The sequence below is a fragment of the Symphalangus syndactylus genome, chromosome 17, assembly GCF_028878055.3.
Source record: "Symphalangus syndactylus isolate Jambi chromosome 17, NHGRI_mSymSyn1-v2.1_pri, whole genome shotgun sequence".
Lineage (NCBI taxonomy): Eukaryota > Metazoa > Chordata > Mammalia > Primates > Hylobatidae > Symphalangus > Symphalangus syndactylus.
The window spans coordinates 34,018,677-34,035,398 of NC_072439.2; the positions used below are offsets into that span (position 1 = coordinate 34,018,677).

Sequence of the window (16,722 nt, forward strand, 5' to 3'; positions counted from 1 at the left end):
AGGTTACAGTGAGCCAAGATTGCACCACTGCACTCCAGCCTGGGCGACAGAGCGAGACTCCATCTGCAAAAAAAAAAAAAAAACAAATAGAAATGTGTTTTAGGGTGTTGTGTATTTGGAGTTTGTAACAAATATTAAATCTGGAAATCCCTAGCAGGGGAGATACGTAACTGAGAAGGAGATTATATTTGAAATACTTGATCTGGACTTCATTTTATTTTTTTATTTATTTTGAGGGTGCTTTTGCTCTTGTCACCCAAGCTGGAACCTCCCACTGCAACCTCCACTTCCTGGGTTCAATCAATTTTCCTGCCTCAACCTCCTGAGTAGCCGGGATTACAGGTGCATGCCACCACGCCTGGCTAATTTTTTTTTTTTTTAGTAGAGATGGGGTTTCACCATGTCGGCTAGGCTGTTCTTGAACTCTTGACCTCAAAGTGGAGGATCCACCCACCTAGGCCTCCCAAAGTCCTGAGATCACAGGCATGAGCCACCGTGCCCAGCCCCTTGATCTTGACATTAGAAAGTAATTATTGGTAGGGAGTTTATTGGGGTATAGAGGAGACAGTTACAGAATTTGCATATCGTACCCATGCTTAGGTATGAGGTGGTTGAAAAGGAGGAGCAGTTAGAAATGAACAAAGATGGTACAGTGGCTCATGCCTGTAATCCCAACACTTTGGGAGGCCAAAGTGGGAGGATCACTTGAGCCCAGGAATTGAGACCAGGCTGTGCAGCATAGTGAGACCTTGGCTCTACAAGAAAATAAACAATTAGCTGGGTGGGGTGGCATGCCTGAAGTCCCAGCTACTTGAGAGGCTGAGGTGGGAGGATTGCTTGAGCCAGGGAGGTCCAGGCTGCAGCGAGCTATGATTGTACCACTGCACTCCAGCCTGGGTGACAGAGCGAGAGACTGTCTCAAAAAAGGGCCAGGTGCAGTGGCTAATGCCTATAATCCCACCATTTTGGGAGGCCAGGGCAGGTGGATCACTTGAGGTCAGGAGTTCAAGACCAGCGTGGCCAACATGGTGAAACCCCGTCTCTACTAAAAATACAAAAATTAGCCGGTGTGGTGGTGGGCACCTGTAATCTCAGCTACTCAGGAGGCTGAGGCAGGAGAATCACTTGAACCTGGGAGGTGGAGGGTTGCAGTGAGCAGAGATCGCACCATTGCACTCCAGCCTGAGCGACAAGAGCAAAACTCTGTCTCAAAAAAAAAAAAAAAAAGAAGAAGAAATCCCATTTTCCTTTTCCCCCACTTTATTGATATTCCTCCTTTTCCTTTGTATCAGTTCTGTAGGAAAAAATGTCTTTGTGTGCTGCAACCTAGTTGCCTCCCTCTTTTCCCCACATAACTGCAGTGTGCCCTGATCTTGTTTTGGCACGTTCCTCCTGTATTGAACTATGATGAAAGATTCTCTCTGCTTTTGTATTTGAATTGTAGGAGAGCAATAAGACAGGAGTGCTACCCAGAGTCCTCTGTGATTTCTTCACATCTCTCTTTTTACCCCTCACATCTCTGCAGCTGAAATAGTTTTTGTAGGAAGCATAAACTTTGGAATACCTTTAGCATTTATAGGAGATAATTGGAGCAGGATGGGAGTCTTATTTGGACTGGATGAGAAATTTTAAAAAGTTGTTTCGTCTATATTTTTTCAAAGCTACTTGAAATTGGCCCCAAATAATGGTTGCACGTAAGGGTTATGGGGGACCCTTTAAAAAATACAGCTCTGTAGGCCTTCCCTTTTGAGATATAGATTTATTAGGTTGAGTTGTGGCCTGAAATCTGCATTTTTAAATACTTTAGATGAAAATAATCTGTTTTCCTAGTGCTCACTCTAAATTTCCGAATGGTCAGGTAACTGTCCTCCCTTCTCTGTATGTTTTGGCTAAGACACCATTCACCTCTCCTGAAAAGTTTCAGCTTCCCAGGCCAGGCGTGGTGGCTCATGCCTGTAATCCCAGCACTTTGGGAGGCCGAGGTGGGTGGATCACATGAGGTTGGAAGTTAGAGACCAGCCTGGCCAACATGGAGAAACCCTGTCTCTACTAAAAAATACAAAATAAGCCGGGCGTGGTGGTGCGTGGCTGTAATCCCAGCTACTTGGGAGGCTGAGGCAGGAGAATCACTTGAACCCGGGAGGCGAAGGTTGTGGTGAGCTGAGATCGTGCCATTGAACTCCAGCCTGGGCAGAAAGAGCAAAACTCTGTCTCAAAAAAAAAAAAAAAAAAAAAAAAAAAAGTTTCAGCTTCCCTCTACTGACTTCTTGACATTTCTACCAGGCTCTGCATTGCTTATCCTTAAAAGCAGCAGCTCCTTGGCTTTTAAAGGAGGGAAATGAGGACTTTTAATAGAAACTTGATTTCTGGGGGTCTCAAGTGTGAAGCCTTCATTTCCTCCGCCTGCCTTGCCTTGTCCTGCAATCAGCTAGAGCAAGACCGAAACGACCTCCTCTGGGGTTGAAGAGGAGGGGGTGTTGGGGAAAGAGCTTGATGTGGACAAGAGAAAGAAAAAGTGGTAGAACCTAGTGAGTGAGTGGTTCTGAGCTGACTGTGTTCTTGGGCTTCAAATCCTGTGAAGATAAGAGGAGATGCAATTCCTGGTATTCTCTAATTGTCGTGTAACTTTAAAGTTCCTAGCACCCTACCAGCCCTAGAAAGTTGATACTGATCTCACACTTGAAAGAGATTATTGAGAGTAGTTTAAGATGGTTATACTGGGGAGGTGTGTTATGTTTATGTGTGTGGATAGTGTTGGAGTGTCTCTACCATATTATTTGCTAAGGTGGTGTACTTGCTGCTAGTCTGGTCTCTCACCTTCATCTACTTAAGCTCTGTGCATTGATTTTTGGGACCACCCTATGTTCTGTTGTCTGGCTGGCATAAAGGCTCAGGAATAAACAGTTTCAGAAACTGGGGCAGGGGAGGTGACAGCTGCGTTTTTAAGCATCCAAGTGTTTCTGAGAGAATAACCATCAGTTGCTGTCATTCATCCTAAGAGTATGAAATTGGAAGCTTGCTTACCCTGGAGTGTTTCATAACCTTTACCTCTGGGAAGTCAAGGCCATGTCATCATTAATCTACCATTGCCTGAAAGCCCCCAGGCTCTGCTTTTCATCCTGCCATCAGTCACGTGGCACTGAGATTCGGGAAAAGTGGCCAAAAGGCTCCCTCTTTTCCTTTTTGCCATGCTACCTTACATTCCTTTGGAAATCAGACTGGCCTGAGAACTATTAACATCTTAGTATGGTAACTCACTTACAAAGGGGGGCAGTTATTTGTTATTTTTGTGAAATATGACATCTTAGCTCTCTGTCAGCCTCTCTTCCATCACTCTAGGGAAAAGACTTCTGAGGGGGAAAATAATAGCAGTACCTTAGCTCCCCTGAAATGCTTCTTTCTGCTTGTAAGGATTTTTCTGACTGGACTCTTTAGATTGGAATTTCTGCTTCTCACACATGGTATAAGGAGGGATGATAAGTGAGTGAGCTTGTTAGACTTGACCGGGAACAGTGCCTGGCTTGGTTAATTCTTTTGGTTGCAGAGAATAACGATGTTTCTTATTTGAATCCAGTGAAAGTACTCATACTTTGTGTTCTTGGGAATTACTGAGTTCAAATTCCTAATGATGCTTGGGTTGCACTTTGCTTTGTTTCTCCTAGTTTCTTTTTATATGATCCGGAGTGACACTGGTAATAAGATTGAAGAAGGTGGGCCGGGCGCGGTGGCTCATACCTGCAATCCCAGCACTTTGGGAGGCTGAGGCGGGCAGATCACCTGAGGTCAGGAGTTCCAGACCAGCCTGGCTAACATGGTGAAACCCCGTTTCTACTAAAAATACAAAACAAAAAAAAAAACAGCCAGTCGTGGTGGCATGCGCCTGTAATCCCAGCTACTCGGGAGGCTGAGGCAGGAGAATCACTTGAACCCGGGAAGCAGAGGTTGCAGTGAGCCAAGATTGCATCATTGCACACTCCAGCTTGGGCAACAAGAGCGAAACTCTGTCAAAAAAAAAAAAAAAAAAAAAAGATTGAAGAAGGTGAATGCTTTCAATACACAACCCATGGGGTGCTAATTACACCAAATTGGACCCCTTTTGGCAGAGTAAACAGCCGGCACACAAGCAAGGGGCAGTATTCTTTATTGTGTTTAGGATAAAATTAGTAAGTTTCAAAAAATGTTCTTATGAATTTATATCTTGAAGACACAGGTTGGGTTTAGAAAATAAAGTTAGAACTCCATTTTGGGTAGACATAGTAATGGTGGTACTCTGCTGTAAAAAGGGAACAGACACTTTAGAAAATATCTGTGGTATTCAGCTGCCAATTGTTGCATCTGATCTTCCTTTTGGAACTTACTTCCTGGCTACAGTATATATGCCATGGAAATCATTGCTAAGAACCCTTAATTTAAAATTTATAGTTATAGGCTGGGCTTGATGGCTCGTGCCTGTAATCGCAGCACTTTGGGAGGCCGAGGCGGGCGGATCATGAGGTCAGGAGATTGAGACCATCCTGGCTAACATGATATAACCCCGTCTCTACTAAAAATACGAAAAAAAAAAAAAAAAAAAACTAGCCGGGCATGGTGGTGGGCACCTATAAATCCCAGCTACTCGGGAGGCTGAGGCAGGAGAATGGCCTGAACCCGGGAGGCGGAGCTTGCAGTGAGCTGAGATTGCGCCACTGCACTCCAGCCTGGGCGACAGAGTGAGACTCTGTCTCAAAAAAAAAAAAAAAAAAAAAAAAAATTCTAGTTATAACCTGATAACTCTTTCCCCTCTCTTTTTTCTTCTCAGGACATTGAGTATTTTAAAATAAATTCCATTATGTTTATAGAGGAGTACGTTCTTAAGGGACCAGCAGCAACCCTGTAACTAACTACACTTCATCTTGCTTTCTAAATTCCTGTCTCTGTTTCTGTGTGTTTGCTTTTCATCTCTGGATTTCATGTTTCTCTCTCACTTCAATACCTCTGGCCTCTCTCTTCTAATAGAAACACAGATACTCCTCACCTTACAATGGGGGTTATGTCCTGATAAAAACCTGTCTTAAGTCAAAAATGCATTTAATACACCTAACCTTCTGAACATCATAGCTTAGCTAGTTGACCTTAAAAATTCCCGGAACACTTATATTAGTCTACAGTTGGGCAAAATCCTCTAACACAAAGCCTACTGTGTAATAAAGTGTTGAATATCTCATGTAACTTATTGAATACTGAAAGTGAACAGAATGGTTGTATGGATACGTCAAGTATAGTTTCTACTGAGCATGCATCGTTCATCGTTGTAAAGTTGAAAAATCTTAAGGCAAAGCATCATAAGTTGGGGACCATTTGTATGTTTAAAATCATTTGCTAAAGACAGGCCACACATTTGGCTCCAAACTTTATGGCAGCCAGTAGAAAGGGAAAACACAATTGCACTGTTTATGGTGATTCACAGGATTCAGAAGGTAAAAAACTAGCAAGTTGCCCAAGAAAAGCATAACTCTTTTGGATCTGGGGGCTAGAAAGCAAATTTCCCTTATGAGTCTTCATAATGCAGTTATGTAAAGAACAGTAGTATACACCTTTATAGTAACTTGGTGAATTTGTAAGCCTCATGAAGTTAAGGTTCTTATTCCTTAACTTTATCTTATTGGTCTGTATTCCCAGTACCTGACCCAAAGTAGATACTCATTTGACTAGTGAATGAATTAATTTTATGGCTACAATGCTATTGAAAATGTTGATTGAACCTGATGTCACATAATTCAGTGAAAGAGATTCCTCAGGGGCCTTTAGAGAACTTGGGATTGGATCTACATAGGTAGAGGTTAGATCCTTGTCCAGTCCTCTCATATGTTACCTTAAATAGATATCTTTTATTGTTAGTCGTTAATTATTAGGGTTTATGAAATCAGCAAAGCCTAGCAGCCCAGATTTTCAAGGTCTGAGAAAGAGAAGATAGTTTGGCCGGGCATGGTGGCTCACACCTGTAATCCCAGCACTTTGGGAGGCTGAGGTGGGTGGATCACTTGAGGTCAGGAGTGCAAGACCAGCCTGGCCAACATGGTGAAACCCGATCTCTACTAAAAATACAAAAAATTAGCTGGGCATCGGGCTTACGCCTGTAATCCCAGCTACTTGAGAGGCTGAGACAGGTAAATCGCTTAAACCCAGAAGACAGAAATTGCAGTGAGCCAAGATCCTGCCATTGCACTCCAGCCTGGGCAACAGAATGAGACTTTGTCTCAAAAAAAGGAAAGAGGCTGGACGTGGTAGCTCACGCCTGTAATCCCAGCACTTTGGGAGGCTGCGGCGGGTGGATCACCTGACGGGTGGATCAGCTGAGGTCAGGAGTTCGAGACCAGCCTGGCTGACTTGGTGAAACCCTGTCTCTACTAAAAATACAAAAATTAGCCTGGTGTGGTGGTGGTGGGCACCTGTAATCCCAGCTACTCCAGAGGCTGAGGCAGGAGAATCTCATGAACCCGGGAGGTGGGGGTTGCAGTGAGCCGAGATCGCGCCACTACACTCTAGCCTGGGCAATGGAGTGGGGCTTAGTCTCAAAAAAATAAATAAGAGGGCTGGGCACGGTGGCTCATGCCTGTAATCCCAGCACTGTGGGAGGCTGAGGTGGGCGGATCACCTGAGGTCAGGAGTTCGAGACCAGCCAGGCCAACATGGAGAAACCTTGTCTCTACTAAAAATACAAAAAAAAAAAAAAAATTAGCTGGGTGTGGTGGTGGGCACCTGTAATCCCAGCTACTCGGGAGGCTGGGGCAGGAGAATCGCCTGAACCCGGGAGGCGGAGGATGCAGTGAGCCGATGTCACGCCTTTGCACTCCAGCTTGGTGACAGAGCGAGACTCTGTCTCTAAATAAATAAATAAGAGAGGGAAGGAGAGAGGGAGGGAGATGGTTAATAGGACTTTGTGGAGAAGACTGATTTTGTCCAGTAACTGTTCTTCCATAACCCAAATTTTAACCCTTAGTCATCTGTCCAAATATATGCTCATTTTTCTTGCAGCTAAAGGGAGTTTTCTTGTTGCCTTGGTATGGATCTGATTCTTACCAGCCTTTGGTGATTTTGCTCATTTATTTATTTGTTTATTTGTATTTGTGTGTGTGTGTGTGTGTGTGTGTGTGTGTGTGTGTATATATATATATATATATATTTTTTTTTTTTTTTTTTTTTTTTTTGAGAGGGAGTCTCGCTCTGTTGCCTAGGCTGGAGTGCAGTGGCGCGATCTCGGCTCACTGCAGGCTCTGCCTCCTGGGTTCACACCATTCTCCTGCCTCATCCTCCCGAGTAGCTGGGACTATAGGCGCCCGCTGCCACGCCCGGCTAATTTTTTGTATTTTTAGTAGAGATGGGGTTTCACCATGTTAGCCAGGATGGTCTCAATCTCCTGACCTCGTGATCCACCCGTCTCGGCCTCCCAAAGTGCTGGGATTACAGGCGTGAGCCACCGTGCCCGGCCTGTATTTGTATATTTTTCAGATAAGATCTCACTCTGTTGCCCAGACTGAAGTGCAGTGGCGTGAAAATGGCCCACTGCAGCCTCAACCTCCTTGGCTCAAGCAGTCCTCCCCCATCAGCCTCTCGAGTAGCTGGAACCACAGGCGTGTACCACCATGCCCAGCTAAATTCTTTTTTTTTTTTTTTTTTTTTTTTTTTAGAGATGGGGTCTCACTATGTTGCCCAGGTTGGGCTTGAACTCCTGGGCTCGAGTGATCCTCCCACCTCGTCCTCCCAAAGTGCTTGGGATGGATGTGTGAACCACCACACTAGGCCACCATGATTTCACTTCTTATCTAGAAGAATGAATGGCATTGTTAGCTTAAATTTTGATTGTGATCTCAAACTTTGTTTCAAGGACCAGGAGAAATATGGCAATAAAAGTAATAGCTAACATTCATTGAATACCTTTTATAGTTCCTGTGTGCAAAGCACTCTTTACACGTGTAATTTGTATCTTGGAGCAGGCTTGAATGTCTGTCTTTTCTCTTCCAGGTATTGTTTTCAAGGGCTCAGTTTGGAACTGTATCCTACAATGGAAAATACAATGATACTAAGGGTATTTGGTTTTATTAAATATAGACCCTGGAGCTGGGCATGGTGGCTCATTCCTGTAATCCCAGCACTTTAGGAGGCAGAAACTAGGTGGCAGAGGTGGGTAGATTGCTTGAGCTTAGGAGTTCAAGACCAGCCTGGGCAACATGGTGAAACCCTCTCTCTACAAAAAACAAAAATTAGTTGGGCATGTTGGCTTGCGCCTGTGGTCCCAGCTGCTTGGAAGGCTGAGGTAAGAAGCTCGCTTGAGCCTGGGAGGTGGAGGTTGCAGTGAGCTGACATTGAGCTACTACACTCCAGCCTGGGTGACAGAGTGAGACTGTCTCAAAAAAACAACAACCCCCCAAAAAAAACCAAACGAATATATAGACTATGCTTTCTGTTTTTATATAGGTACTCTCTCCTCTTTTGCACAATTATTTCTCATTTTTATAAATGAGATCTTAAGGAAAGCAAACAAGGCAGGTATTACGTACCATGAGGTTTGCATATACTGAAATTACTGGCATCTGTCAGTTGGTTGGCTTGGTGTTTTAACTCTTGAGAAGGAAGAGGAAGGAGGAATTGAAACGTATGGATTAATCTGAACATCCAATGCCTGTGTTTGGCCAGTAAGGACAGTTTTCTCTTGATTTTGGGTGCAAATTGTTTGTTTCTAGGAGTATAGATTTGATAGGAAATAAGGGCACTTCAGATTCAAGCACTTCTCTTCTCACACAGGAGTATGCATGGGAAGAAAAAAGAGATTTTTTAGCAGTTGAGGATTTCAGGGAGGGTAGTGGGGGAGGGATGAAGAAGGGAAGGGTTTGCAAATGCATGTGACACTGAGCTAGAGGGGTCACTGGCTGCCTGCGGATGCCACAACCCCATTTGTGCACTTGAGCATGGCCTGAGGGAGCACTGGCCTGATGAATGCAGAGAGACATGCGTTTTGATCGAGGTAATTTCCCTCAGATGGGTTTCGCCATCCCATGAATCAAAACCTGTCAGCAAGGAGCTAAAGATGGAGTGAAGTTTATTGTACGTTTGTTTCCGTGCGACACCGTCACGCTAGAAGGGTCAAGTGAGAGAGATCATTAGAACTGTGTTGATTTAGTGGGCCCAGTTGTGCACTTTCCCTGCAGGGAAAGGAGGAAAGAGGCTTTAAGAGAGGAGCTGAGGGGTGCTGGGTGGGGAGGGAAGGGCAGCTATTTGTGGGGGTTGGGGGAAAGATGTATTTTTGTTGTTGTTGTTATTGTTTTCCCCTGGAACCCCTGATAGGTTTAGAACAGATACTCTGCCTGTATCTCCTAAAGAGGCACCAAAGATCTTGTTTAAAAGGGAAGCTAGGCTGGGTGTGGTGGCTCATGCCTGTAATCCCAGCACTTTGGGAGGCGAGGTGAAAGGATTGCTTGAGTCCAGGAGTTTGAAACCAGCCTAGGCAACATAGCAAGACCCTGTCTCTATTTAAAAAAAAAAAAAAAAAAAAAATTAGCTAGGCATGGCACATACCTGTAGTCCTTAGCTACTCAGAAGGCTAAGGTTGGAGGATTACTTGAGCCCAGGGATTCAACATTACAGTGAGCCATGATCATGCTACTGCACTACAGCATGGCAACAGAGTGAGGCCCTGTCTCTAAAAAAGGTGGGGAGCGAGGCAGGTGGCTAATGGAGAAATCAGACTCCCCATTTGAGGATATAGCCAAATAAAGAACCAGGAGGAGCAAAACTAGCCCACACACTCCAAGTGGACATACGTTGGGGGAGGGCTTGGCCTCAGGGTTTGTGCTTATATGTCTGGGTTTCAAAAGTCTTATCTCCTCTGTGATTTGAACTTGCTGAAGTACTGCTAGTGCTAAATTGAATGGAAAAAAAGTTTATAACGGTAGTTTAACACGATGGTGATCTAGTCTTGCCTCTCCACAAGAAGAGAGGCTCCATTTATTTTCCTGAAAACTGTTTCCTACTTGGCCAGGAGACTTAGTGAAGATATATCAACTAGAACATTCTAGAGGTTCTCAACTTGAAATCCCCATTTATATTCTCTATTCACTTTATCTTAGTGGTAGTAGATCAAGAAAACTTTCCCCCTTGACTTTGTTAGTAAAAAATGTGGTGGGACTTAATGTTTGTTGGAAACCTTTCTTATTCTTTTTTTTTTTTTTTTTTTTTTTGTGAGACGGAGTCTGGCTCCGTCACCAGGCTGGAATACAGTGGCGTGATCTTGGCTCCCTGCAACCTCCACCTCCCAGGTTCAAGTGATTCTCCTGCCTCAGCTTCCCCAGTAGGGACTACTACTCGCCACCACACCCAGCTAATTTTTGTATTTTTTTAATAGAGACGGGGTTTCATCATGTTGGCCAGGATGTTCTCTATATCTTGACCTTGTGATCTGCCTGCCTCGGCCTCCCAAAGTGCTGGGATTACAGGTGTGAGCCACTGCGCCCAGCCTTATTCTTTTTTTTTTTTTTTTTTTTTTGAGATGGAGTTTTGCTCTTGTTGCCCAGGCTGGAGTGCAGTGGTGAGATCTCGGCTCACCGCAACCTCTGCCTCCCGGGTTCAAGCGCTTCTCCTGCCTCAGCCTCCCAAGTAGCTGGGATTACAGGCATGCGCCACCACGCCTGGCTAATTTTGTATTTTTAGTAGAGACAGGGTTTCTCCATGTTGGTCAGGCTGGTCTCGAACTCCTGACTTCAGGTGATTTTAGAAAATCCTTCCTGGGATTTTCTCAAAGTGGTGAGATTACAGATGTGAGCCACCGCTCCCAGCCCCTTATTCTTTTATTACATCTCAACAAATGGAATAGCCAATTAGGCAAAATTAGAAACAGACTCAGCTGAGAAAAACATTAGTACAAGATTACTAACTGGAGCCCTTTCCCTAGATACTGTTACTTATAAATTGTAGGTATATGGTATGATAGAAGGGGTCCTAGTATTCTTGACCTGATTATTTGAGTGATGTGATTAAAATTTACAGGTTTTTTTAGCTAAGGGTTCTGGTGATCCTTCCTCCTTGGGAATTAAGCACTTAATTGTCCTACTGTTCTTCCAAAGAAATAACTTAAGTGAGATACCTTGGGGAGGTGGTAAAGCTAAGAAAGTGGATTCCTGAGTAAAATGTCCTGGATTCCAATCCTCGTATTATTTGTGAAATTTTGGGTGAGTCACTTAATCTCTCCAAGACTAAATTTTCCTATCTATGAAATGAATTTAATTACAGTGCCTACTCCATAGGATTATTATAAGAAGTAAATGATGCCAGGTACAGTGGCTCACACCTGTAATCCCAGCACTTTGGGAGGCTGAGGCAAGAAGATTGATTGAGCCCAGGAGTTCAAGACTAGCCTGGGAAACATAACGAGACTCCCCTCTCTGCAAAAATTAAAATAAAGTAGCAAATGAGCCTGGATGCAGTGGCTCATGCCTGTAATCCCAACACTTTGGGAGGCCAAAGTGGGTGGATCACCTGAGGTCAGGAGTTCGAGACCAGCCTGGCTAATGTGACGAAACCCCATCTCTACTAAAAACACAAAAATTAGCCAGGCGCGGTGGCACGCGCCTGTAGTCCCAGCTACTCAGGAGGCTGAGGCGGGAGAATCACTTGAACCTGGAAGGTGGAGGTTGCATTGAGCCAAGATGGCACCACTGCACTCCAGCCTGGGCGACAGAGCGAGACTCTGTCTCGGGGAAAAAAAAAAAAAGGTAGTAAATGAGATATTGCATGTAAAGAACTGCACACAGTACCTGGCACATACTAAGCACTCAAATGTTCATGGCTATAATGTTATTATTTTAATTTATTATTATTAAGGACAAGAATACTTATTTTTTTCTTTGAACCTGGCTTAATGTTTTTACAATAGTTTAGAGTACATTAATGAGGTACCCGCTGTGGATTTGCTGGTGGTCATAATGAGAAAGGCAGAAAAACTGTGTAGGCAGTAGTTTATTCTAGTAATAAACTGTGATTAAATGATAACTTGTATAGGATTCTTAATTGCTTCGTAACCATCATTCTTTCTTAGGTCCCTTCCTACTCACTAGAAAGCAGGTGCAGCAAAAGGGAGAAAATGAACATCTTTCTCAAGCTGAAAGAGTTAAAGAAAGACCAAGACAGTACTCCTGCCTGCTGTGTTCAGACAGGTGGACTAGTTAAATTGAGCACAGAAAGCTGGATAGCTGCCCTGCTTTTGATTTGTACAGGTGGCTGCTGTGGCCATGGGGACAAAGGCAACTCCTTGGTTGGGGTTGAGAGTAGAGGCATTGAAAAATTCCTGTGTTTCTGTAGGTCTTTTTGTTACCTTTGCTTTTGACCCTGTAGTTTTGGGACACCCAGAGACACAGCCTGCCTATAGACTGTAGGAATATAATTTCCTTGGGGTTTAAAAACAAATCCAGCTCAGAAGCAGCACACAGACATTCTTTAAAAGTTTGTTTGAGGCCGGGCGCAGTGGCTCACACCTGTAATCCCAGCACTTTGGGAGGCCAAGGCGGGCTGATCACCTGAGGTTGGGAGTTTGAGACCAGCCTGACCAACATGGAGAAACCCCGTCTCTACTAAAAATACAAAATTGGCCGGGTGTGGTGGCGCATGCCTGTAGTCCAGCTACTTGGGAGGCACAGGTTGTAGTGAGCTGAGATTGTGCCACTGCACTCCAGCCTGGGTAACGAAGTAAGACTCTGTCTCAAAAAAAAAAAAAAAAAAAAAAAAAAAAGTAGTTTGTTTGAACTCTTTTGAGACGGAGTCCCGCTCTGTCACCCAGGCTGGACTGCAGTGGCATGATCTCAAATTGCTGTAGCCTCTGCCTCCTGGGTTCAAGCTATTTTCCTGCCTCAGCCTCCCAAGTAGCTGGGATTACAGGCACCTGCAGCCATACTTGGCCAATTTTTGTATGTTTAGTAAAGACGGGTTTCACCCTGTTGGCCAGGCTGGTCTCCAACTCCTGACCTCAAGTGATCTGCCTGCCTTGGCCTCCCAAAGTGCTGGAATTACAGGTGTGAGCCACTGTGCCCTTGTTTGAACTCTTGATCTGTCCATCTGTTGGGTTAACTTAGTAAATAAAGTCAAAGAAACTTTCCTTCTGTTTAGTGAGGATAGGTATATCGCTAGGGAGTAGAGGGTCTCTTGAGATTATGAGAGAATGAGATCTTTTTATTTATGTGCCAAATTTTAGAAAATCCTTCCTGGGGGAAAGACACCCGAGGAGCCTACCTGATTTCAGATGTTTTCTAATCCTGAGGCTGAGCTTCTGATGACTGGTGATAAGATGTGAGGGGGAGGTGGAGAAAGAGAAAATAACTGTTAAAGTGGGCTAAATAAAGTGGTAGGGTTTAGGTTCTGATAGGAAAATATATAGACTCTTATACTGAGCAGTGTTGGACATGAATGTTATAAAACACCTAGGATAATGGCCAGCTCCAACTCATGGTAAACTGAAATATTCTCTCATTCCCAGGCAGACATCATGAGTTTCATAGATGCTTGGAAAATGTCCACAGCATCTCTCTTAGAGAGTTGACCATGGCTGTCACCTTGATTCACCTGTTTTAAGAATCATTTCACGGCCGGGTGCGGTGGCTCACGCTCATAATCCCAGCACTTTGGGAGGCCAAGGCGGGCAGATCATGAGGTCAGGAGATCGAGACCACGGTGAAATCCCGTCTCTACTAAAAATACAAAAAAAATTAGCCGGGCGTGGTGGCGGGCGCCTGTAGTCCCAGCTACTCGGAGAGGCTGAGGCAGGAGAGTGGCGTGAACCCGGGAGGCGGAGCTTGCAGTGAGCAAGCTCCACTGCACTCCAGCCTGGGCCACTGCACTCCAGCCTGGGCGACAGAGCGAGACTCCGTCTCAAAAAAAAAAAAAGAATCAAACTATTCAGAGCCTTCTATGGCTTTGCTGGGTGTTTCAAGCAAATAAGTTTTTCAGAAATACCACCCTGGCCCTCTTCCCCTTTCTTTCCTTGGTAACGTGTAAGCATTGTTCAGCAAGGAGTTTGGGTATCTTCTAACTAGGTGTTACTAGGTGTAACTGAGTGTTATTCAGTGAAACCTCAGTTTTCCATATCCCTCAACTGCCAGAATTGCTTGAGCATAGAAATTTGTTTTATGGGTGTTTCTTACTGTTTATTTTATTTATTTATTTTTTTGAGATAGCGTCTCACTCTGTCACCCAGGCTGGAGTGCAGTGGTGCAATCTCAGCTCAGTGCAACTTCTGCCTCCCAGGTTCAAGAAGTTCTCTGCCTCAGCCTCCCTAGTAGCTGGGATTACAGGCACCCACCACCACACCCGGCTATATTTTTTTGTATTTTTAGTAGAAATGGGGTTTTATCATCTTGGCCAGGCTGGTGTTGAACTCCTGACCGCCTGATCCACCCACCTCAGCCTCCCAAAGTGCTGGGATTATAGGTGTGAGCCACCGTGCCTGGCCTCTTACTGTTTCTTTACCCTACTTGTCTTATGAGTATTGAGGCCCTGCCTAAAATTAAGTTTTTAGTCATTCTGGGTACAACATAGTATATGCTAGCTTATTCAGTTTCTTATGTATCTTATCTCTTTATGTGATCCTTAGTTCTTGGCACAAGGTTGGTTAGCACCTTGTGACCAATAAGTTATCATTTCATTCCCATTTACTTGGTGAATGGAGGCTAGTTTGTTTCAACTCTTTCCTTTGTCCTTGAACAGTCCGAAGATGATGAGAAACTGAAAAAGAGGAAGGAGCGATTTGGAATTGTCACAAGTTCAGCTGGAACTGGAACCACAGAGGATACAGAGGTAAAAATATACCTGGAATGCTTCATAGACATTGAAGGGAAATTAGAGTGAATAAACTGGAGAAATAGTTTCCCCACCTATTTATTTATTTACTTATTTAAGTCGAGTTGGGGTCTCTGTTGCCCAGGAAGTGAGAGTGAATAAACTGAGTAGAGAAACACTGTTTTCCCACCTACTTCTTAATTATTTATTTATTTAAGTAGAGATGGGGTCTTATTCTGTTGCTCAGGCTGGTCTCAAACTCCTGGGCTCAAGCAATCCTCTGCACTCAGCTTCCAAATTGCTGGGATTATTATAGGCATGAACCACTATGTCTGGCCACCCACCTACTTCTTAAGTGCCCAAATATTTTGCTTTTTCTTGATAACTTTTTTTCTGGATGAAGTGGCAACACTGAATTCCATCAATATACTTAATTCAGTGTTAGAGTCTGTTAGACTAGTGGCAAAGAGTATAATGTTTGGAATCAGGTAGGCTTGGATTCTAAAATTGGCTCTGAGCTGGGTGTGGTGGCTCATGCCTGTAATCTTAGCACTTTGGGAGGCTGAGGCAGGCAGATCTCTTGAGCCCAGGAGTTCGAGACCAGCCTGGGCAACATGGAGAAACCCTGTCTCTACTAAAAATACAAAAATTATCTAGGCGTGGTGGCACACACCTATAGTCCCAGCTACTCAGGAGGCTGAGATAGGAGGATCACTTGAGCCCAGGAGGTCAAGGCTGCAGTGAACCTGGATGGTGCCACTGTACTCCAGCCTGGGCAATAGAGTGAGACCTTGTCTCAAAAAAGAAAAAGGCGGCCGGGCACAGTGGCTCATGCCTGTAATCCTAGCACTTTGGGAGGCTGAGGCAGGCAGATTACCTGAGGTCGAGAGTTCAAGATCAGCCTGGCCAACATGGTGAAACCCTGTCTCTACTAAAAATACAAAAAATTAGCTGGGTACAGTGGCATGTGCCTGTAATCCCAGCTACTCTGGAGACCGAGGCATGAGAATCTCTTGAAACTGGGCAGCAGAGGTTGCAGTGAGCCAAGATCACACCATTCCAGCATGGGCTACAGAATGAGACTTGCTGTCAAAAAAAAAAAAAAAGAAAAAGGCTTTGCCACTTAGTATTAATAGGTTATAGTACTTCCTGAGCCTCAGTTTCATCATCTAGGAAGTGGAGATAATATACCTACCTCATAGTGATATTTAAAGAATGAAACGATTCTGTATAAAAAGGGATAGTTTTAAAATATTTAATAAGAACTGATTGTGCCTAACTCATTTCTGAAAAAGGACAGTGGACTCAGATGAGACTTCCTGTTCTTGTCACTTTGATTACAGATAGTTTCTCAAAATGAAAGAATCCCAGCACTTCAGGAGAGCAATGTGGGAGGATCACTTGAGGTCAGGAGTTGGAGACCAGCCTGGGCAACATAGTGAGACCTCATCTCTACTAAAAGTTTAAAATAAATTAGCTGAGTGTGGTGGCATGTGCCTGTAGTCCCAGCTACTCCAGAGGCTGAGGTGGAGGTTGTAGTGAGCCTAGATGGCACCACTGTACTCCAGCCTGGGCAACAGAGCAAGACTGTCTCAAAGAAAAAAAAAAGTATTATTAGGCTGTTCTTGCATTGCTGTAAAGGAGAAATACATGAGTACATGAGACTGGGTAACTTATGAAGAAAAGAGGCTTAATTGGCTTACAATTCTGCAGGCTTTATGGGAAGCATGGTGCTGGCATCTGCTTGGCTTCTGGGGAGGCCTCAGGAAGCTTACAATCATGGTGGAAGGCCTTAAACAGCCATATCTGGCAAGAACTGTCTTGAGGACAGTACCAACAGGATGATACTTTATGAAAAGCTTTTTTTTTTTTTTTTTTTTTTTTTTTGAGATGGAGTCTCGCTCTGTCGTCCAGGCTGGAGTGTGG

At 44.2% G+C, this 16,722-nt stretch overlaps 1 protein-coding gene across 8 annotated transcripts in view; it reads left to right on the forward strand.

Moving 5' to 3' along the window:
* Positions 1-16,722, forward strand: part of SARNP (SAP domain containing ribonucleoprotein) — an 83,318-nt gene that overhangs the window by 58,535 nt on the left and 8,061 nt on the right. For all 8 annotated transcript variants that reach the window (XR_008652196.2, XR_008652197.2, XM_055250708.2 and 5 more), the window contains one exon: positions 14,725-14,814. Coding sequence is in view for 6 of the 8 variants with exons in the window: in XM_055250708.2 (XP_055106683.2) it covers positions 14,725-14,814 (90 nt within the window). In the remaining 2 variants the exon portion in view is untranslated. The remainder of the gene's footprint in view (positions 1-14,724; positions 14,815-16,722) is intronic.